The sequence below is a fragment of the Puma concolor genome, chromosome B1 (genome assembly GCF_028749965.1).
Source record: "Puma concolor isolate L17-30 chromosome B1, mPumCon1.1.hap2, whole genome shotgun sequence".
NCBI lineage: Eukaryota > Metazoa > Chordata > Mammalia > Carnivora > Felidae > Puma > Puma concolor.
This window is the reverse complement of record NC_141670.1, coordinates 55,953,037-55,977,884: the sequence shown is the minus strand read 5'-3', so window position 1 is coordinate 55,977,884 and position 24,848 is coordinate 55,953,037. Positions and strand designations below refer to the sequence as shown.

At 40.9% G+C, this 24,848-nt stretch overlaps 1 protein-coding gene across 1 annotated transcript in view; it reads left to right on the top strand.

Moving 5' to 3' along the window:
- GALNTL6 (polypeptide N-acetylgalactosaminyltransferase like 6) overlaps positions 1–24,375 on the top strand; it is a 1,218,779-nt gene extending 1,194,404 nt beyond the window's left edge. Inside the window, exons 13-14 of the mRNA XM_086703864.1 lie at positions 5,095–5,244; positions 23,210–24,375. Coding sequence (XP_086559990.1) covers positions 5,095–5,244; positions 23,210–23,377 — 318 coding nt within the window. The 3' untranslated portion in view covers positions 23,378–24,375. The remainder of the gene's footprint in view (positions 1–5,094; positions 5,245–23,209) is intronic.
- The last annotated feature ends 473 nt before the right edge of the window (positions 24,376–24,848 follow it).

Sequence of the window (24,848 nt, the reverse complement as noted above, 5' to 3'; positions counted from 1 at the left end):
ATAAGGCTGGAAAGAATATCCTCCAAATGCCATTAATGAGGCCAAGGGAGAGTTGGGGAGAGGAGCCAGAACCCTCTGTGGCCTACAGTTTGGACAGGCAGCAGGCTCTGATCTCATGCTGGGGAGGAGGCACAGCGGCACAGCAGGCCTTCCTCCGGCTGTAGAGGCAGATTCCTTCTGCAAGACCTGGAGAGGAGATGTGCAGACGGACGGAGATGGGAGCAAGTCAGTGCATGTGGTAAAGGACAGATTCTGGGACGCAGAGCCTCACTCTCAGCACGGGGCATAGGTGGGCTCCAACTGCAAGGAGGAATGTGCAATATCTCGGATTTCTGTCAACCATATAACAAGGAAATAAAACATAACTACCCACGGAGAGAAAAATGTTTTCAATCTTCTTAAATCAGGTAGCAAGATCAAGTAATAAATGTATTTGCAGGACTAAGTCTAGCGAAGCTTATTCATATGATACAGCACAAACCCAGGCAACAGTACATACACCGCATTGATATTAAAGCAAAGACATATTCATTATGTATCATTCTGGATCTATATTTAAAAGTATCACCTAAAAGAAACAAGTGGAGAGGTGAACATCAACTGACTCTAAAATTGAGGGATTTGGGGTTGAAAACAATCAAGAGTATGTGGATCCTGAGGAACTTAACAGAAACCCATGGGGGAGGGGAAGGGAAAAAAAAAAAAAAGAGGTTAGAGAGGGAGGGAGCCAAACCCTAAGAGACTCTTAAAAACTGAGAACAAACTGAGGGTTGATGGGGGGTGGGAGGGAGGGAAGGGTGGGTGAGGGGTATTGAGGAGGGCACCTTTTGGGATGAGCACTGGATGTTGTATGGAAACCCATGTGACAATAAATTTCATATGTAAAAAAAAGATTTAAATCAAATATCAAATAAATAATACAGAGAAGAGTTCTTAGAAAAAGAAAAGAAAAGAAAACAATCAAGAGTTATTGTACAGGAAACCTGAATGAAATCTAAATATTTCCATCAGTAAGAAACAGCCCAAAGGTAAGAGACAAACTATAAATGCCACAATAACATCATAAAATGCAAACAATGAAAATAACTTTCATAATGTCTGCTTGCTCCTGGTTTGACAAAATCGCACACAAGGAAGTGTGCCTAATGAATGAAAGGCTCAATGCCTGATTGGTTTGACATGGCCATTAGGATAAGATAAATGACAAGAGAAAGCATTTCAAAGACACAAGAGAGAAAAATTTTTAGCTAATGAGAGTTGCAGAAGAATAAAGCAGTTGATATAATCTGGAAATATGTCACTTGGGACGCAGGAAAGCAATCACCACGTACTCACGATGATGATGATGATGATGGTGGTGGTGATGATACAGCATAAATACTCTGAAAACTACCAGCCAACAATCAATCTACAAATCTGAGAATGATTATCGCACTATAATGACAAACTTAGAAACAAGAAAAAAAGTCACCTAAGGAGCCCTGGGATATAATTCGGACAATAGATGAATAAGATCCAGCTAATAAAAATAATAAGAAAAATAAAAAGAAAGCAAGAAGTAATATATATATATATATATATTTTTTTTTTTTTTTTTTTTTTCCCCTCAACTGTGTAATGACCAACTGTGCTAGGTAATAATAACAGCCCCTTTCAACTCTGGCCTTCTACATATATGGAAACCAAAAAGAGAAGGAAAGGCACAGAGGGAAATGGAAAAAAGCATGGGTTTGACTGTTTATAGTACCAAGAAAGTGTGATATTTAAATGAAATTAAGACCTAATCAGTGCCAATGAGAAGTTTGTAGGACAGGAAATTTCTGTTTCAGGAATAGGTAACTAAGCCGAGAATCGTCGAAGATGAAAGTTCAAAAAATAATATTATTATTGATATTATTCTAATTAGACACAAATAGCCCAAATTTATTTAAAGAACTAACAAGACCAACTGCTTTACCTTGTCAGTTATCCCAGTGTAGTTTCTGTTAATAGAATGGACGCAAGTTTTCATTCATTCAATAGAAATTTTATTGGACGTTTATTATATGTTCTGAATTGTTGTGCATGCTAGAAATGCAAAGATAAAAAAGATCAATCCTACCATTAAGGATCTCACTGTCTAGTGAGGGTACAGACACATAAATGGGCAATCATGACGAAATAAGGTAAAGGATGAGAAGGAGTCAGGGGGTTCAAAGAGGAAGGCTTCTTGGTTGGGTGGGCACCTGAACTAATCTTAAAGAACTGATGACTATGAACTAGGTTGGCTGGTGAATGTTGGCCTTCCAACCGGAGGGACTCTTATGAACAAAGTCACAGAAGGGAGTAAAGATCCTGATTAGTGCCAAGAACTACTAATGTTTTTGAATTGAGATATAATTGTCATACAACTTATATTAACTTCAGTTGTATAACATAAAGATTTGATATTTGTATGTATTGTGAGATGATCACTACAGTAAGTCTTGTTAACACATACCGCCATACATAGTTACAGAATTTGTTTTTCTGGTGGTGAGAACCGTTCAGATCTACTCTCTTAGCAATCTTCCAAATGAGTTGTTGTAGCTGGAACCTGAACTAAAGGGAAAGGAATGCAGCTGGGAAAAAAAAAAAATGGCAAAGGCAGGATGGTGGAAATTTCTTTATACGTTAAAGAGTTTGAACTATATTCTCTAAGGGTTATGGGAAAACGTGGTTAGATTTCAGGTTGAGAGGTAATATGGTCAAAGAGTTACGAAGGAACCAAAAAAGGAAGGTGGGACAGAAACCAATTGGGAAGTCATTTCAGTAGTCCAGACAAGAAATATTGAGAGCAAAGATAGTGGAGATAGAGAGAAGAAGGGACTGCTTCCAGCAATATTCAGGAGACAAGAATGGTAACACTTGCTAATGGATTAAGCAGTGAAGGTAAGGGAGACAAAGGACCTAAAAATGAAAGACTCCCAGCTTGGCAAGCGAGTGCTATGACTACCAGTTAAAACAAAATAAAGGAGTAGGAACAGGTTTAGAACGACAGAAAATCAACTTGAATTTAAGATATTTTGAATGTGAGATGTCCGTGGGATGTACAGATGGGAAATTGTACACAGAGTGGGACATATTACAGATGATAAGTTATCAATGTATTGGCGAGTCATCAATGTATTGACCTGAGCAATGAGAGAAGGCACAAGGACTGTAGGAAAAGAGACCGCACAATTTCTCTTCATGAACCTATTTCAAATGCCTAACCTAAGACCCTTGTCCTTCTTTTTTTTTTTTTTTAATTTTTTTTTTCAATATATAGCTAAATTTTATTTATTTTTGGGACAGAGAGAGACAGAGCATGAACGGGGGAGGGGCAGAGAGAGAGGGAGACACAGAATCGGAAACAGGCTCCAGGCTCTGAGCCATCAGCCCAGAGCCTGACGCGGGGCTCGAACTCACGGACCGCGAGATCGTGACCTGGCTGAAGTCAGTCGCTTAACCGACTGCGCCACCCAGGCGCCCCAAGACCCTTGTCCTTCTATTTAAAGCATTCTCTTTTGTCCCATCTTCCAGGAAAACAATACAGTCACTCACCGTTACGCAGGCAATCAACTTTCAGATGTTCGATTTAGAGCATTTCTTTCTGATTTTCTTAACCCATTTTTTTTTTCAAGTCTTCTGCAGTTTCCCTATCACTTCACTGTTTTTGTTAGCCATCCCTGGTATTTTGCCAGATTCTCTACATTTTCTTACCCGAGTAGGACCTAAAAACTGGAATATTCCGAGGGCCTGGTCAGTGCCAAGTGTATTATCTACACACAGTTCAGCATTGTGCTCACTCTTGTATCAGCAGGGCCCCTCTGTCAGTTCTTTATCTTGCCATTCACAGCTTGGCTTCACAAAGTCCACCTTAAGTCCTGTTGTAAGAATTACATAACCTCATTGAAATCTTAGAATTGGAAGAAAGCGTAGGTCTCATCCAGTCCATTTCCCCGCTTACTTGAGGATTTCTCCTCCTCAACTCCTTAAGTAGTTGACCATTTCCCTTATAGAAGTGTTTTTTCTTAATTAAATATATTGTAAAATTCACTTAGTGCTTAGTGCCTCCTAAGTAGCATTTTTTTTTAATGTTTATTTACTTTTGAGAGAGAGAGAGAGAGAGAGCATGAGCTGGGAGGGGCAGAGAGAGAGGGAGACACAGAATCTGAAACAGGTTGCAGACTCTGAGCTGTCAGCACAGAGCCCAACGCGGGGCTCGAACTCACAAACCGTGAGATCATGACCTGAGCCAAAGTGGGACGCTCAACCAACTGACCCACCCAGGCACCCCAAGTAGCATTCTTTTAAATAATACAATGGGAAGGACAGGATAGAATAGACTAAAATAGGAAAAGATTGGTTGGAACTATCAGAGTCCATTAAATGCAGTAAGGACAACAATCCTTTCGTGAAGCTTCTGTTTTCACTTGGGGAGGAGGAATCCGTGTGTGTGTGTAAACTTGATCTCTTACCATGCGTTACAGTCCAAAACTTTCTACGTTGCCCTGCTGAATTACTCTTACCAACTCCAGAAAATTAATCTGCCTATTCTTTGCTTCATTAAGCTTAGCTTCCATTTAAATCAAATTTTTCAAACTGCTGGCATCAGTCCAGCTCAGCTCGGCTTCCCGTCTTTTTGCAGTCAATCTGCTTATTTGGGCTAACTGCGCAGCATTTGATCCAGTAACATTTTATCTAAACGAAGAATGTAAAGAGCGTCTTCCCCCCCACCCCTCCCCTTCCATCTTCCCCCTGCCGCTCCCCTCCCTCTTCTTCTGTCCCTCCCTCCCTGTCTCCTGCTCTCACTCTCTCTTTCTTCCCATGCCATGCCTCTGTCATTTTTCCTGGTTCCTCGTTGGGAAATCCTCATTCGTACTTTTTGGCAGCCCAGGCCAAAGGCGCCACCGTTGCTGCTACAGAGCTTTATGATTCATGCCTTTTTCAGCACCTCTAGTAAGGCTAGATGGAGTTCTTTGCTGGTAACTCACAAAGCAGAAGTGCCAGTTTGCAAAAAAGACCTCCCTTGCTCTCCAGACTCTCCGAACTAAACTCACTGTCGCTCTTCCACTGTGGTTGTTTTGTTAGCTCTTTACTTTGGGATGGAGAGAAGATATCCGACCCGGGGAGCCACTTCACACCCGAAAATTCTGCTTCGATGCAATCTCGCACAACAGCCCGGTCACTCTCTATGACTGTCACGGCATGAAGGGGAACCAGCTCTGGGGATACAGAAAGGTAAGAATCAGTTCCCTGCAGGCATCCTCAAACTGCTGGGCTTAAGGTTTCTCACTCAAAGTCTGTTGGCTGGTTAACACACTGTTTTTATTTAAATTGTTACCTGGACACAAGCGTGCACGTTTGGCGGGGCGCCTGGGTGGCTCAGTCGATTGAGCCTCAGACTTCCGCTCAGGTCATGATCTCACGGTTCATGAGTTCGAACTCCACAGGGAGTTCACTGCTCTCAGCACAGAGCCCGCTTTGGGTCTCCTGCCCCCTCTCTCTGTGCCCCTCCCCTGCTCTCATGCTCTCTCTCAAAAATAAATAAAACGTTTTTTTTAAAGTATGCACATTTGGCTCAGGCATTTGGAGATCCCCAGCAAAGATTAAAGATAAAGCATGCTGGAAGGGGCATTGCTTTTGGCTTTGCTTGCTATGTGTGCACCCGTCACAACCAGTTATGTCTGAAAAATGGTTTGGGGCCACAACATGCTCAAGTGAAGGGACTTGTCTTAACCCAGACAACTCCCGGATGGAGGGACCACTTACCCAATAAACAAATGGACACATGTGTAATTTTTAAGAACCTCAAGTCGCTCGCCCGCACACACGCACACATTAACATCCATTTATTATATATCTTAATCCCGTTTGCTTGGGAGCTGTCTGGGTTAAGACGAAGTTATAACAATCCACACTCATGGGGAGGCAATTGTTGCAACCTTTCTACAGAAACTGACCCATTTGTAATTTGGCCAAAATCCTGTCCAAGTATGACAAAGGAGAATTTATTTGGGAGACTTTAAGGTTTAAAGAACTGGGCCACTTGGGCAGCTCAGGTCAAGCACCCGAATCTTGATTTCATCTCAGGTCATGATCTCACTGTTCATGCGATCGAGCCCCACATTGGCTCTGCACTGACATGTGCAGCCTGCTTGGGATTCTCTCTCTCCCTCTCTTTCTCCCCTCCCCTACTCTCTCTCTCGCACGCAAAATAAATAAATAAGCTTAAAAGAAAGTTCAAAGAATTATAAAGTTAACATTTAATGACAGAAAAAATAGTTCAAAAGCAAATTTAAAAATCACATTTAATCGAGTTGATAAAGAGCAATTAAATTTGTATTTTAAAATATTTTCATTAAGTTGTCTCTTGATAACTTTTTAGGGTGCTATACAAATTTTTTTTTCCAACTCCTTTGGTTTTTAAGGCAGGACTTGGCTGTCAATTAGCAAATACTCCATAAGCTCCATTGTACCCTTCAAGTTCGTAGAACTGCCGGGGACCTTCCCAGCCAGAAAGATGACACCCTGTGTTTGCCTTTTCACACCCTAGCATAATTCGGGCTTACTCTAAACTATACAGAAAATGCCACCCCCACCACTTTAATCATGAGCTTTGGCTCTCCTGTGGGGAGGTAAACAGTATCCTAAGGGATACAAGAAAGCTAAAGGGAAGAATCTGCCGAGAATCAATATGGGGGATCACTGGTTTTGATATTTGTTCCCTCACTTGATAGATTTCTGGTTTCCCCCTCTTAGCGGTGGACACCTAAAATTCTACTCAAAGGCAGACCTATTTGTACAAGTATATTCTGCACAGCACCACTCGCATAGCATCTGGCAGGCTGTGGCTATGTGTCCAGAAAAGTACAACACATCAGTTGTATCCTTCTGTTTTCCTTACAAAATGCATCACAGATGATTAATCTTGCCAACCCCTCTTTGTTATTCAATATGGTACAAGCTACGGGTGGTGCAATAATCAAGTTGTTTTGTTTTTATGGTTATATTCTGGCCTTTAAGAAGTTACTTTCTGGGCACATCGATAATCTACCTGAGTCACCATTTCCCTAGTTTGCTGGCTTTCCCTAATGAACAGACCGTTTCTCGTTATTGTACATTTATAGCATGAGAGACAGAACATTCAATAATGTGCAATTAAGCCAAGAAAATATAGTTGTTTTCATTAGGGAGCTTACAAAAGCTTACAGATGGATAAAACAAACTAATACACATGCACACAGAGCTCCTGGAGAGGAAAAAAAAAAAAAAATGGCTGTGGTGATTTCAAGAGGTAACTCTTAGAGCTTTAACATTGTAAACCTTCCAGGACCCTAAGGGACTTGTGAAAAGGAGCGGCTACAGGATGCACTTGTGCTGTGGCTCCTTTTCTCAGTTGCTTTTGTAGCTGTTGGCCTTGCATTACTTAGCAAAAGGTTACATTTGCTGTGTATTTATATAACAAGCAAGGTATTTATACATAATCAGGAACAAGCCAAAGGCTCAAAATGGAAAGTTTCTGAAATATCTCATCTTGGTCGATGACTCAGGCTTATTCAGATGCACCTGTTTTTGAAAGTGCTTCTTGTTTATCCCATGGATTATTCCCAAGGCATAAAGAGAGAAAGCACAAAGAGAGAAGTGTCTCCGGGGTGTTACCTTGTTTATTTGGATGCGCTACCTGGCCCTGGGAGCTTCCAGATAATTTAGCATCTTTTGAGTCAGCTTTGGAGCTCCCTCCTTTTATTAGCATATTCATGAATAAACAAGATTCCTAAGACTCTACTAATTGCCTAAAGGACCACAGTGGGCCATCTCCTAAGCTCCTAAGGTAATCATCATCATCATCTCCAACTGTTAAGGAGGCACTGAGCTAGTGCTTTACCCACATTCCCTCAAACCTCGCAACGACCTAGATTCTATTATGTATAATTCACGGAGAAAGAAACCAATACCAGCATATTTGTGCTGGAGCCAACATTCAGATTCAGGTGCATCTGGCTTTCAAGTCATTAGCTTTGGGGCCCCTGGTGGCTCAGTCGGTTGAGCCTCCGACTTCGACTCAGGTCACGACCTCACAGGCCCATGAGTTCGATCCCCGTGTCGGGCTCTGTGCTGACAGCCCAGAGCCTGGAGCCTGCTTCTGATTCTTTGTCTCCTTCTCTCTCTGCCCCTCTGCCACTCATGTTCTCTCTCTCTCTCTGTCTCTCTCTCTCTCTCTCTCAAAAAGTAAATAAATATTTTTAAAAAAATTTAATAATAAATAAAGTCTTTACTTTTTCCCCTGCCATGCTCTTAAATGGGATCAGTGTTCCCTGGGAGAGTTCCAATGCCTACTGGATTCAGCACCACTGATAGCAGCCAACCTTTCCTCCAGCTACGTGACAATTTCTTAGAAAAGGAAGGTGACCAGATGCTACTTTGCTTGAGTGGGTGAAGGTTGTTGTCAGGTCCCACTTTCTGACCCATCGGCAGCCGTTGGTTCCCAGTTGTTGTAATTTTTTTTTCAGGAAGACTTTTGGGTTGTTTCCCAGCTTTATTGAGATATAATTGTCATATAACATTGTGTGCATTTAAGGTGTAGAATGCAATAATTTGATATATGCATATATTGCAAGGAGACCCCCACTATCAGTTTAGTTAACACATCCATCACCTTACATGGTTATGATTTTTTCTGTGATGAAAACTTTTAAGCTCTACTCTCTTAACAACTTTCAATATACAACACTGTATTGTTAACTATAGTCACCATGCTATGCATTACGTCCCTAGAACTTACTCATCTTATAACTGGAAGTTTGTACTTTTGACCACCTATATCCATTGCCCCACCCCCCCCCCAGCTTTCAGTTATTCTTATATGTGAGTCATTGCTACCACAAACAAGGGGGTAAGGATCCCTATTTTATTGTCTCGTAACTAGGTTCCCTTATACAAGCGTGTCCCACAATAGCAAGTACCACGGGGAAAGAATCTCATTCTTGGTTTTTCTTTTACCACCAGGGGGACCCCTCTTACAAAAACAATGACTTGTTGAAATGACCTCCGTAAAAATATTTAAATTATCAGCAAATATCCAAAATAAAAAACTCTCTTCCCTCTTCTTCAACCCCTAAATCTAATTAGTCACTAAGACTTGTCAACCCCCTCCTTGGCCAATATCTCTAAAATCTATCCTCTCGGCCATGCCTATAGCCCCTGACCTAATTGCAGCCCTTCTCATCTGACCCCTGGATTACTGTTAAGAGCTACCTCAAAGGTCATCCTGCCTATCCCTTCCCTCTCTAACCCAGCTTCCATCGTGAAGTCAGAGAGAGTTTATACAAAATCTGGTCATTGTACTTGGTTTCACACGAAGTAAAAGATAAAGTGCCTTTTTGTAGTTCTTATCCTGACCCTTCACGATCTGGTCAACATAATGATTGCCTATGATGCCTAACACATCCCAAACTGTAATGTGATCTTGAATAAGTTATTTTGCATCTATGAGTTTCAACTTCCTTATCAACATCATAGGGATAATGATTAAGTGAGTTAAACTTAACATGCAAAAATTAGCAGTTTCTGACCACATCATCAAATTTACACCCATGTGGGTGACAAATGCACTTTTTACATTGAAAAAAATACCACATTGATATACCACAACACTACAGTAACCTATCTTAAGCAATATTAACTGTTGCTTCCGCCCCTCAAAAAATTAAGAGCTATTTCCCTTGTTCCTTTATAAATACACATTTTTATTGGCATATAATATGTACTTAATTTGGGTTTCCCTAGATGTATACCTGATGTGAGAATTTGAGAGTGTTTTATTTGGGAGATGGTCCCCCAAAATCTTGGTGGGAAGGAGGTAAGTGGACAGGGAGGGGGTGGGAGTCAATAAAGGATGAATTATCAAGCAGGTACCACTGTGAGCAATTAGAACTCAATCCTACCAAAAATCTCTGGAGACGGTATAGGGCATGTATCAGAGAGAAAATAAACTCACTTAATCTTTGGTTAATATTATTCCTAAGGGGAGGGGAGTTTATTCTCAGACATCTCTCAGCGGTTCCTCTTATTGACAGAACTGTTCCTGTGTCCAGAAACAGCCTTTAGGGAGTGATATACGGTGGCCCAGCATTGGGAGTTGGGTGGACCTATACTGAGTTGGTGAGACCTGAAGAGCTATGGGCAGGGTGCAGACACTACATGAGAATCCAGTTCCTCCACATTTTGGTCAACACTTGGCATTGTTTCTTTTTCTTTCCCCTTTTTCATTCTGTGGTTGTAGAGTGATATCACATGCTTGTTAGCTGTTTTGGGTATCTTCTTTGTGAAGGACCTGTTAAGTCTTTGACCGTTTTTTAAGATGGATTGTTTGACTCTTTCTTATAAATGTTTGGGAGGACATTTAAAATATATCTAGATACAAGTATTTGGTTGGATATACATATTGTAAATATCTTATTCCAGTTGATGTCTTGCCTTTTCTTTCTCATGGAATATCTTGATAAAGAGCTATTCTTTATCATTAGTGTTTTTTGTGTCTTCTTTAGGAAATATTTTCCCACACCAAAGTCATGAAGATAGTCTTCTAAGTCATCTTTGGAAGATTTATTGTTTAATCTTCTACTTTTTGGTATATAATTCCCTGAAATATTTTTATGTGTACAGTGTAATATGGGATCGATTCCTTTTTCATATTTATATCAAACTGATCAATCATCATTTATTAAAAAGACCATTTCCTTTCCCACTACATGTAAATATCACTTTTTGTCAAAGTCAAGGGACCTTATATACATGGGTCTATCTATGAATCCTCAAGCTTTTACCATCTAAGACTAGTCTTAGCCATATAAAAAGTAACCTAATGGAAATAAGCTAACTTAATCAAATAAGAGAGGTATCTCCAAAAACCCACAACAGCCATTCACTCTTAGTGGTGAGATGTTAAAGCTTTCCTCCAGAGACTGGGAATAAAATACAATGTCTGTTATCATCACTTCTGTTTTACATTGTACAGGATGACCTACCCAAAATAATCAAGCAAGATAAAGAAATTGCAACATACAAGAATTGGAAAGGAACAAATAAAACAGTCAATTCACAGATGACATAGTTGGATATACAGAAAATCCAAAAGATTATACATCTAAATTATTAAAATTTATAAATACCTTTAGCATAGTCTCGGATACAAGGTAAATATAAGAAAAGCAAATGTCGGGGCACCTGGGTGGCTCAGTCGGTTAAGCGTCTGACTTTGGCTCAGGTCGTGATCTCACAGCTTGTGAGTTTGAGCCCCACATCAGGCTCTGTGCTGACAGCTCAGAGCCTGAAGCCTGCTTTGTATTCTGTGTCTGCCCCTCTCTCTGCCCCTACCCTGCTCATGCTCTGCCTCTGTCTCTCAAAAAATAAATAAACATTACAATTTAAAAAAAAGAAAAGCAAGTGTCTATATGCCAGCAACAACAACAAAATAAATAAATAATGAAATTCAAAAACAATTTCATTTGATCACCATGAAAAGCATCACATGAACAAAAACAAATCTCACAACAAATGTGAAAGATCTTTACACAGAGAGCTACCAAACATCACTAAGAGGAATTTAAAGCTATATAGAGGGATCATGTTTAAGAATAAGAATCAATATTGTGAAGATAACAGTTCTCAAAAAGGTATATACATTTAATCCAAAACCAATCCAAATCCCAGCAGGCTCATTTGTCTGAATTGATAAACTGATCCTGAAATTTATATGGAAATGAAAAGGCCAAGAATAGCCAAGAAAGTGTTGACCAAGGAAAAGAAAAAATATCAAACATTAGGAAAGTGCCAGGTTCCAGGACATTGTAAAAGAACCCTTAAGGCAGTGTGCTACTGTCATAAGGTAAGCCTGACTGAGGCTCTCTAGAAGGGGAGGCCTGGGTATTGGTATTTTTTGAAGGCTCCTAAAACATTCTTATGGGCAGCCAGATGGAGAATCCCTTTTCAAGCTCCAATGTTTACCTATTTTCTTTACCCTGTCTGTCCCTCCTGCTTTGGTTGGAACTTGCCCCCTTATTTGTATTCCTATATCATTTTGTTTTTTTTGTACCTGTAACATTATATTCTGCATAGTCTTCCTTTATAGATGTTAACTACCTGAGGGCAGGAACTTTTCTTTTATTTCTGTTTGGCCTGCTTAATATCTAATATATAGAAGTTGTTAAATAAGCATTTTTAAATGGATTAAAGAAACACTGGGTTCAGTTATTGAAATGATCTTCTTCATGAACCCCAAGTTGTGATGGATAAAATGTAACAAATATTCATGGAAGCAACCCAAATGTCCATTAATAGATGAATGGATAAAGAAAATGCCTAATATACACACACACACACACACACACACACACACATATATGTATATATATATACACACACACACACATATATATATGTATACACACACACATATATATGTGTATATATATATATACACACACACACACACATATATATGTATACACACACACACACATATATATGTGTATATATATATATATATACACACACACATACATATACACATTGATATATATATATCATTCATAATATACATTGAGATATATATATGTATGTGTGTAATGGAATATTATTCAGCTATAAAAAAGGATGAGAGCTTGTCATTTGCAACAATATGGATGGACTTGGAGGGTATAATGCTAAGTGAAATAAGTCAGTCAGTGAAAGACAGATATCATAGGATTTCACTTGTATGTAGAATCTAAAAAACAAACGAACAAACAAAAAGCAGAAACAGGCCCATAAGTACAGAGAACAAACTGATGTTTGCCAGAGGGGAGAGGGATGGGGAGTTGGACAAAAAGAATGAAGGGAAGTGAAAGGTAGAGGCTTCCAGTTATGGAACAAGTAAGTCATAGAGATTAAAGCTACAGCATAGGAATATCGTCAATGGTATTGTAATAACGTTGTGTGGTGACAGATGGCAGCTACATTTGCCGTGAGCAACCGCGTAAGGTACAGAGTCGTTGAATCACTATGTTGTAACCTGAAACCAGTGTAATGTTGTGTCAACTATACTTCCAACTAAAAAGAAAAAACACAAGACACAAATCCTTAGCACATCTCTTTGTCTCACGACCACATACACAGCCTCCCCAAAGACTAAAAGTGAAAGGTTTAAATTTCTATTCTTCATTACTCCCTGGGGTGTTCTCATAGTTTAACTGCCTATTAGAAAGGACTTAAAAATAACATCAAACAGGAAGCGCAGATAAGAAGTTTCCTTTCCGGCTACATTGATAACATTGCAACAGTCACATTAGTTTACAAAGTGAGTGGGTGGAAGTCTTGGCATGTGCCTACATGTGACTATTTATTGTAACTTGTGATATATGCCAGGGCTTTGGCCTCTCAGCTCATGAAATCCTGCTGGTCCACAAAGATGCCAGATGGAAGGCCACAAGGTTCTTATTTTTAAAGTATTCTGGTTAGGTATTGATTTAGGACCAAAAATGAGAAAAGTATATACGAAGAGTTTAATTAAAAGGCATGCAATTCAACTTTGGTTATGATATACGAAGCCCCACTACAAAATCCTGGACTTTGTGGTCGCACTCAGGCAGTCACACACTCCCAGTTCAGCTCATTCATTTCTAGACAGTCCCAAGTATTGAAAAGTTCTTCCCTCAAGGCTGCCTGAGTGGCTCAGTCAGTTAAGCCATCAACTTCAGCTCAGGTCATGATCTCACAGCTCAGGAGTTCAAGCCCCACGTGGGGCTCTGTGCTGGCAGCTCAGAGCCTAGAGCCTGCTTCGGATTCTGTGTCTCCCTGTCTCTCTTCCCCAGCCCCACTTGCTCTCTCTCTCTCTCGCTCTCTCTCTCTCAAAAGTAAATAAACATTTTTAAAAAATTAAAAAGTTCTTCCCTGGCCTTTGAAAACACACCAATTAAATTTAATCCATTTCACTGAATACAGATCCCAAATATTTGAACAATGCTTGCCTGATCTTTACTCTTTACTTCTGATTCAATAGGCCAATTGCCTGCCACGACTCTTCATATGACTTAATTTGGATCTACTTCAACTTCCTGGATCTTCCTCAACTCACTCCTAACATACTCCAAATAGTTCTAGAAAATATCATGATACCCAGATCAGAACACAATGGTCTAGGTGTGTCCCGACCAAAGAAAATGCAATCTGTTTCTTGTGCTTTGTTATAAGCCTACAGCTCCCTTTTGTTATGAGCAATATATTTTTGTCAGTTTAGGTTTAGTTTCTTGATTTTCTACCTTAACTTGACATATTTAGCTTTTTAATAAATTTTCAGTATAAAAACTCACGTCTTTTTCTCATTTTTCTCAGAGATACATCTCTACACTCTTATACCTGTATAATGTGTCTTTTTGTACTTATGTAGCCATCCATTTATTTCTACGAAATTCTATCTCACCAGATTTACCTCAACCTGGATTTAGATTTTTCTATCTAGCTTATTAGCCGTCAAACGAGTTTTATTCCATCCGTGAATCAGATCTGCACGCATCCATGCCCTCATCTCAGTTGTGGGTCCCAACACCCAAGGCCAAGAACTGAGCCTTCTATAGTAAGACAGAGGTGGCATTGATCCATTAATGAGCATCATTTGGATGAAGGTATTCAAACCGATACAGATTTACCTAATAGTTATTTCTTCTAGCCCATATTTCTCCAGCTTGCCCAAAAGAAAACAAAGAGGAGATTTTCAAATGCCTTGCTGAAAGCAATATGCCCACTATCTCCATCATACCCCCATTTCTAATAGGAGACTTAAGTCACTACACCCTAAGAAGTTATGATCTTTGATTCAAATTAAGGATTCAACCAAGCTGGAGGTTAACTCCCAGGAGGGAAATACATTCAGCACAGCAATAAAACTGCCTTTTCGATAGTGTTATCTTCCACTCTTGTTTTTATTTGTATGTCGCACCTGGTTGGCATGACCTTTTATCTTTTGCCATTTCTAGGTAGCTTGGCAATATCCCTACCGGTTAGCATTTTACCTAACGAACTTAACTGCCGTTCTCTCTCGTCACTCAGAACAAGAGAGGCTCCATTGCAGACTATCCCAGGCTCTAACATAAGGATAAAGCCTTCCTGAGTTAAATGCCTGCCAACACTTGGACTAACAGAAAAGAATCTAGGTAATAAGAACTGTAAACATTTCAGTTAGTATTTAAATAACATTTGCTCATGAGCAGAGGTGGAGGATTGCTGGTTGGCTCAGCCAAGAAGGGCAGTGAAACATAGCTTAGAGATCCAGAGCAGAGGCTCTAGGTCCTGTGGGATTGAAGACTTGGGTTGTGGCTCCAGGGTGGGTCCCGGCTCTGGGATCTCGGGAAACTTCCTTACTATGCATTTTTGTTTCCTCATCTATAAAAAAGGGATAATAATCATATCTATCTTAAAGGCCTGTTGTAATGATTAAATAAAATTTAAATGTACCTAGGGCATGGCATTTAGGAGTTCAATTAGTGTTCACTATGACAAACCATGTGTTCAACAAACTACCTCTGATTTGATCTTAGCTCTCCAAGCAAGTTTACATATGGGAGAAATGGGCTAATTAGTTGTATTTCTGTATTATAGAGTTTTGTACCATTGTATTTATTTAGCTCTGGCTAGATATTAGAATGTAAATCCCATGAGAGCAGAGATGTTTCTCTGCTTTCTTTCATATAGTACCTAAAACACTGACTGGCATATAGTTGGTGCTTAATTAGTATTTGTTGAATAAATAAAAAATGAGCCCAGCTTCCTGTTTGTCCACATTCACTATTTCTTATTGCTTATGTGGTTAAGGTAGATAAAATGAGAAAGCCTATGTAGAATACGTAGCACTGCCAGATACATAGATTCATACTCAATAAAAAGCAGCTATTGTTATGTTCATATGATTCCCAGGTTTACCGAGGGGAGATGAAGAGCTGTGGACAGATGGAAACAAGATATGGAGCAGATGGGTTTTCCCTACTCTTGGAGCTTTCAGTCTAGTGGGGAGGCAGACAAAAATAAATTAATTAATTAAGTTACAGGATAATATGAGAACACAAAACATGGGGCTCTACCCAGGTCAGAGAAGTAGGCAAACCTGCTCTTACAAACTAACGTTTAAATGGAGACCTAAAAGATGAGTAGGAATTAGGCAAGTGAAGGAAGTGGCAGAGAAAAAGACCCTGGATATAGTATCAGCTTATGCAAAGGCCCTGAGGGAGGCAAGATCTTGGTTTTCTTGGGAAAACAGAGAGAAGCCAGTTGAAAGCTGTGAACGTGAGGAAAAATGATGACCTATAGAACCAGACATCTGGCCTGGACAGGACTATACAAGACCCTGTCGGCCATGCTAAGAATTTAACTAAGAGACCAGGAAGGCTTTGATTGGTTTGAAGAGCAGTTATCTAACAAATCAGATTAGATTTTTTTTTTTTTTTAATAATTCTGGCTCCTCTGGAGAATTGAGGGTACGCTCATGTATATCACTTGCCTATAGCCCGGAAAATCCAGTGAGAAGAGCAAGGAGTAGGGGTGGAAGGTTTGCTGTAGCTGGTGACATCTCAGTGCACACACCAAGGGGCTCGGTCAGGACATTAAGAAGCATTATTTCTGACTGACCAAATTAGCCACTGATGCAAGAAGACCAATTTTCTCATCCTGTGAGGAATTCTGTCAAAGAAAAAAAATGGAAAAGGATAGACAATAAGACTGCTTTGTCCCTGTTATGCCTATCAACGTATTATTTGCCTTCTCCCAGAGGCCAACAGTAAAAATAGGCAGGAAAAAGCTGCCTAATTTGTCTTTCTTCCAGAACACAAAGGACATTCATCTATCAACCTTGTTCCTCTCCACCACGCTAAGAGGTGGGAAGGCAGATATTTTTATCTCGTATCTCATTCTTCTCTCCCCTCCACGCCATTCACTTTGTAGATGGAAAACCTAACTCACTGACGAGTGACCATCAAAGATTATTGTCAGGGATAAAACTATGATTAAAAACTAGCCACATCCGGGGTGCCTGGGTGGCGCAGTCGGTTAAGCGGCCGACTTCAGCCAGGTCACGATCTCGCGGTCCGAGTTCGAGCCCCGCGTCGGGCTCTGGGCTGATGGCTCAGAGCCTGGAGCCTGTTTCCGATTCTGTGTCTCCCTCTCTCTCTGCCCCTCCCCCGTTCATGCTCTGTCTCTCTCTGTCCCAAAAATAAATTTAAAAAGTTGAAAAAAAATTAAAAAAAAAACTAGCCACATCCATATGAGACACCAAAGGCATCGGAGAGAAAGAGCTCTGTCTTGCAAAAGCATTCTCTTTCAATGTATGTCACCCAGAAATGAATAGTCAGTAGAAGGAATCAACTCAGTTTTTCCCACTGTGCACAGAAAAGTCCTCAGGTCCAGTCGATAGCCACCTGCTTATTGGACGCCTGAACCTGGATGCTTCATAGCTGCCTCCGACTTGTTATACCTAAAACCGAAATCACTATCCCCTCTCCCCCCAGGTGATCCTGTTCCTTTTTCGACATTTCTTGCCTCAGCATTGCTTTTCCTCCAGTCATCCACTTCTTCCCCCACTTCAATGCCCACAGTCCACTAATCAGAATGTTCTAGACATTTACTTCTCAAATAGATCATCTCTTCCAACTCACCCCTGTTGCTTTGGGTTTTGCTTTTGCCGGCTTAAATCTGGATGACTGCAGTAGCCTCTGACTATTCTCTCATCCAGAGTCCAGCGTCACCCTACCCCAACTCCACCCTCTTCTCTGTTACTACCCAAAATATGGATCCTGTGGCTCACTGTGTTAAATCCTCCAATGGGTTTAATACACCCCTCCCCCCTCAAACACTTGCACGAAAAATCAAGCCTTAGCAATGCACCCCAGTCTCTGCATGATATCTCTTGGATATAATCATCTGGAATTCACCAAATCACTTGCTGGTCCCCAGCACATAATCTAGCTCTTCATTACCTCTGATCCCATCTCGCCCTACTCCCTGCCCCCCCCCCCAACTCCACCCACCCCCTCGCAGCTCCTCTAACCCACCACGGTGCAATCCTGCTTAGCACCTTTGCACTGACTATTCTCTCTGTCTGGAACTCTCTTCCCCCAGATATTGGCACGGCTAATTCCCTCACCTTCTGCAAGATTACACGAAGGTCACCTTCTCGATGACTTGTCCTTTTGCTGCCCTATTTCAGTTTGCACACTGACTGTATGTTTTACCTGTTACACTCATTGTTTACTGCCCGTGCCCCCAGTGACTCACCTCCACCCTGCCTCTAGCATGTAAGATCCAAGAGGGCAGGGATTTTTGTCTTGCTAAGTTCATTGATACATCTTAGACACCTGAAATAGTGCCTGATAATAGTAGGTCCCAAATAAATTTTTGTTGAATAAATTGAATGCATAAATGCGCATGCTATCACATCTCTGTTCTCAAGTTCTTCTCTACGTCTGAAATACCCTAATACGTCTTACTCTCCCTCATCTGCAATCTCTCTGGCACTTTCTTACTTCGTACATTTCTTGTTTACCTGTTGGTCTCCCCCACTTCTTAGGTCAGGAGATACATCTGAGATTATCTTTCTAAGCCTATCTCCTAATACATACCAGAAAACAAAAGATAGTTAATAAATACTTCTTGAAAGCTGTCCTGAACAGTGTTGTATTTCAGGCAAAGGGCTGAAACATATGAATCATATACAAACTCTGATCATAGTTACAAAGAAGGGCTCATTCCAGAGCCATGTTCCATAAATCCTTTTGGACATAAAACCTTTGTTCCATAAATCCTTTTTTTTTTTTACATTTTTTTATGTTTATTTATTTTTGAGAGAGGGAGAGACAGAGCACAAGTGGAGGAGGAAGGGCAGAGAGAGAGGAAGATACAGAATCTGAAGCAGGCTGTCAGCACAGAGCCTGACAGGGAGTTCGAACTCAAGGACAGTGAGATCATGACCCGAGCTGAAGTCGGACACTTAACCAACCGAGCCACCCAGGCACCCCCATAAGTCCTTTTGTTTAAATTGGAAGGTGCTGGTATAACAATTCGGATAACTGGTTGGGGAAGGTGCTGATTTTTGCAAATTCTACTTTGCCAGGATTTCAGAAAATGCAATTTGTTCTTGAATAGCTGGTCTTGGGCCAGATGGTTTGTACATTCTGATTTTTAGAATTGGGGATGCTCCCTGGCTAAAAATAAATTAAGGGAAGATGCGGAGTGGAATCGCTTATTATATTTAGGACATTGTGCGAGCAATTTTACATATATTAACTCGTTTTATCCTTACAACGAACTTGCAAAGGATATAGTATTATCTATATTTTACAGATGAGGAACCTGGGGTTGTGAGAATTAAATACTGTCCAAGGTCACATAAGTACGTGGCCTGCCTGGAATTTGATCCAAATTCCCTGCAGAGCAAAATCCCAGCCCTATAGCCACTACTAGGTTGCCTTCTACTATGTGGGAGTTTTATTCTCAGAATCATCTTTCCAAACACTGTGAACTCACACACTTCTTTTATTGTCTTTGCATCTCTGGTGTTTTGTTCTTTTACCACCTTGAACACAACATGGAATGCTTTCTACAACGTACTCATTCCTTCAAAGTTCCAACCCTGTCGAAGCGTGACATCTAATCAAATTTAATGCTGGCCTACGAGTGTCCCACAGATGCCAATCAGATCACAGGCCTGCTCTGGAGAGGTGTCCCTTTCAACGAGCCACCTGAAAAGGCCCACTTTACACCTTTCACAGCGTGAGCTGAATGGCCAGAACTGGATATTTAGTCTGACCCGATTTGATTATGAAGGGCAGTTCCATAACCCTGGATGTAACTTTTTCATTGCCTGCTCAAGGGTTTCTAATTTTCCTAGGCAAAAACAAAACAGGAGGGGCACCTGAGTGGCTTAGTCGGTTAAGCATCCAGCTCTTGATCTCAGCTCAGGTCACTATCTCATGGTTTGTGGGTTCAAGCCCCACATCAGGCTCTGGCGCAGACAACATGAAGCCTGCTTGCGATTCTCTGTCTCCCTCCCTCCCTCCCTCCCTCTCTCTCTCTCACACAAATAAATATAAATAAACATTTTTTGAAAAGATATAAAAGGAACCCGGGAAAAAACAAGGGAGGAAGCAGGCAAGGAAGGTGGGAGACCTACCAGAGACATAGTTTGCTGTATTGCACTTTGAACAGCCAGAACACATGCTGTGCTTCCCGGTCAGGACTGAACAATGAGCAGTCCGGTTAAAAGCACCCGTTAAGGGGGTTTTGGAACAGCAGACTGGCCAAAGCATTCAGAAGTCTATTCCAAAGAAAAAACATCGTATTCAATTCTGTTACGACCATCTCCTATCATGAGATGGAGGGTAGGGGTGCAAAGGGCTGTCATAGAAGAAGAGACCATATTGACGAACGATTACCCATTCCACTGACTTAATTCCAGCCAAGAGAACCATCAGCGGAGACATTTCATAATCCAAAAGCTCGGTAGGATGTAGAAGCATGGCAATGTACACAGCCCCCAAGGTCAAAAGCGGAAGAAGCAGGCTCTGGAGAGGCTGGCAAGGCCTCCAGAAGCCTCGCCTCTAGGACCTATCAGATACTCCAAAGACAAGGGTGAACGGAGCTCAGTCTATAACCAGAGAACGATCAATCTATCAATCAACTCAGTATTGTTGATAGTTTCTACTTTGCTGCCCCAGCATTTGTCTCTGTCACCAGTGAACTTTGGAATAAAATGTTCATTCAATTTTATGGCCAGGAGAGGCCTTACAGATTAATCTTATCTACCCTCTCATTTCGCTGCTGAAGCTTCTCAGAGCCATAGATGGATTTAGGGAATTCAACTTTTCAACTTTTATTTGAACATGCAGTACAATAACAGATTTTCAGGGTTGTGCTGAATTTGCATATCCTGTCTGATTGTCCTCATGCATATACCTGTATCTGTCAGAGAATGTGTTCCAATTTGAGATTGGGAGAAATACGATCACCTTATAGCTCAGCAAATACCGTTTAGAAAATCAGGATTGGCTTTTGCATCCGGACTGAGTACACAAGCTGGCAAAGGAAAGAGAATAGGAACGCATTCTACTCTTTTCTTTTCTCATTTTTTTTTTTTTAGCTTTCATAGAAATATGTGCTTTGGGGGAGAAACTGTGAGCATTTAAAGGTCCCCACTTGAGCTATTGACAAAGGGAACAATAGAAGGAAACACAGATAAGTAAGGGGAAGAAAGAAGTACATGTACGGGGAACAGAATGAATTAGAATTTAGTAGGCCACATAGAATGTTCAGGAACTTAACAGCTTAAGAAGGCTCTTTCAAAAACTGATTTCAGTTTTTCATTAGGCCCATGTAGCTCAAAACTGGTAGAAGGGGGCAGGAGACTGAGTGTGAGAGATGCTGGGAACCAAGAGGGAAGGGCGCACTGCAGTTGAGAGAAGGGGTCTCTAATCATAAGCTTCGCCCCAAGAGAGAAGGATGCGTGGGGTGAGCTACAGGGCCGCCTCCGCACTAGAATCTGCCCCCTCCACCCAGAGTAGGACAGAGTTCCTCAGAGTTTCCCCTCTTGTCAAACAGCAGTTGCATTAGCAAAGCCTCAGGTGAAGAAAATGGAGGACGCCTCAGGAGCCCTCTTTGTGGAAGGAAAGTAAAATCCACGAATAAACCCAGGAAACCTAAGAAAACAGAAAAGTGAGGCTTTGTATTAGGCAGAGCTCTTTGCTTGCACTAAATAGAAACAAGCACTAAATTGCAGGCACTGCCTTTCTCCTTCCTTATTCTCCCTTCACACAGCGCCTAACTGTGCAAACATCCGGATCCTAAAAGGACATTAAATATTGGTTAATGGAGTCTCAACATCCAGAAGCAACCTGGGAATATTGACACAGGTTGCCTGAGAAACTCTTTAACTCTAAACGCATTGGGAGTCCAATATTCCTCAGCTAAAGAAAATAATCAGAACCCCTGGACATTTCCTAAAAAAAACAGCATTTGATCCTGACATTTAAGCAGTGATTTGAGGATGCTTTTACATGTTCTTGGCTTTGTTTTCCATAGACACTGTAAGAGACAAAAAGTTTTATTAGTGGTTAAGGAAAGATTTTTTTTCTCTTTGCTTTAACTTCCTTTTCCCTACTTGAACAATGAAAAGAGGTGTGTGTTGGGGCTCCTGGTTGGCTCACTTTGAAGAGCATGTGACTCTTGATCTAGGGGTCATGAGTTTGAATCTCACACTGGCCATAGAGATTACTTAAAAAAAAAAAAAAAAAAAAAAAAAAGACCTGTGTGTTAGTAGAGCCTGTTCAGATAGTGGGCTTGTTCACCACTTAAACTTTGCATCCTGATGGTAACTGTCTCTCACAGAGCTGTTATCTTTATCATGTACTTAGCAACTTTGTAAAAAAGAAGTGAAGGCTGCCTCTTCCGTTTTACAGAAAGCAATGAGAATTGCATCACAGGAAGAGCTGTGATGGCAGAAAGAGGGGTTGAAGGTACTAAGCTCCGGAGCTAATAAATTTGAGTTTGTACATTGAGATTCTGCCTGTGTATCAGGTATCTCCGTCCCCGTATCTTCTGAAGAGGGCAACAGAGCACCTAGCTTGTTTGGTGCCTGTTTCTTTCAAATTTCTCTTTCCCATTAGAGGCTCAATACAAAGGGAGGGAAGACTATGACTCTCCTGGCCGTGTGTGTGTCTGTGTGTGTGTGTGTGTGTGTGTGTGTGTATGTGTGTGTTACTGTTGTTGTTTGCTATGGACTAAATTACCATTTTTGTCTGTGTGCCTCTCCCCAAATACCTAGATTATTAGCTACTTGACAAGCAACCTCATATACTTAGCATCTTTAAAACCCAAGCATGTAGCAAAGCACTCACTATAGAATAGAAAATGATGGATCACTTTTTAAAAGAATCAGTGAAGGAATGAATTCTCTGTTTCTGATTGAACCTCTTTGGAGTCCCAACGTACTGCCAATGGGCGCTGAGAAACTGTTTTCCATGCAGCTCTCCAACCTGTTATTGTTTAATTTGGGAGATGGCCTATTTTTCACACTCTGGGTATATACTGAAATGTAAACCCGGATATGTTTACTTCCTGTCTGTATTTTGGACTCCAGTCATTCACCGTATATCATGTCAGTCCTTTCTTTTCTTTCTGACCCCTCCAGGACAGAACATTATTCCATCCTGTGAGCAACAGCTGTGTGGACTGCAACCCCGCAGAGAAGAAGATTTTCATGGCCAGATGTGACCCTCTATCTGAGACTCAGCAGTGGGTTTTTGAACATCTTAATATGACTGTTTTAGAAAAATTTAACCACCATGCCAGCTCCTAGGAAGAAGGAAGGAGGAAAGAACCAGTGATTACCTACAGATTATAAAAACTAAATTTTAGCCAGCATCTGGGTCGAAGGAGTCAGGAATAACATTTCCTAGATCCAGGAAGCCTGGTTTAAAGATTTGTAAATGCCATGTCAAAGTAGGTTGTCCTGCAGAAATTCCTGCATCTGAAGAACTTGGCCGAGAACCTCACCAGCTGCATCTGAGAACTCGAGACTAGCAGTGCCCTTGCTGGACAAGGGCAAAGATTACTTAAGGACTTTTCAAAACAACTGCTGAGTTAATAAATCCTAGCATTTCTCAGGTCAAATCCTGCAGTAGTGAGTAGCTATGAATGGATCCTATAAACTGGGTGGGAGGGGGGCGGAAATAGAGTGCATGACTGCTCTGAAAAGCTGAGGAGACCGCAGGTTTAGAACGAGCCACGCTTAAGGGGTGAGCTGTACTCTCTGGTGCCATTCTCTGACTAAGAATGGGTTAAGCAGGTTTAACCCTTCAAAGTGCTGCAGATGATTTTCGAGTGCTCATACCATTCTGTTCTCTTGTTCTATTTTTAAACGAGGGTGCACTATCTAATGGAAGACGTAAATTACATAATGAAACGAACTTCCAATGTTCCCATTCTTTCATTTACATTTGCCATTTTCCTTTTTAGAGCAGAGGTAACTTATTGTTCGTAAAAGCTCACGCTCCACAAATCTGCTCAAGTTCTAACTCAGTGCCCTTGTACAAATCCTGTTTCAAAACAAAACAAAACAAAATCTATGCTACCAAGTTACTCCAAAGAGAAAGATTTCACAGAAGCAGCAAAACCATGCAAGGTTGAGGAGAGGGATTTCCCTAGGAAATCTATTTTTACTTTTCTATTACTTTTAGAATTTTAAAAGTCTGATGTTTGTCCAGTCATAATTTTTATTAAGGAAGGGAATGGAGTGAGGTTGATGTAATTTGTTGAGGAGATTCTTAAATCCAAATAAATCTACACTCCAAGTGATGTGCGAAAATGGCTTGGTTCACTTTCATTCTGTGTGGTCAGTGCCGGGGACACAGAAGTGGTTTTATTTGTTTTGTTTCGGGAGTTTTTGTTAACTTGTTTGTTTTTTGTTGGTGATATTGATGATGTTTTTTTTGTTTCCCTTGGAAGCTCACAGAAGGAATTTCCATCAATAAAGTGCTTCTGACACCATTTTCTGTTAATGGGGCAATACTTTAGGGGTGAAGAGAGGAATGATTACAAAACTAATTGGAACATTTAATCTTTAAAAGTTTTACTTTTTTGGGGCGCCTGGGTGGCGCAGTCAGTTAAGCGTCCGACTTCAACCAGGTCACGATCTCGCGGTCCGTGAGTTCGAGCCCCACGTCAGGCTCTGGGCTGACGGCTCAGAGCCTGGAGCCTGTTTCCAATTCTGTGTCTCCCTCTCTCTCTGCCCCTCCCCCGTTCATGCTCTGTCTCTCTCTGTCCCAAAA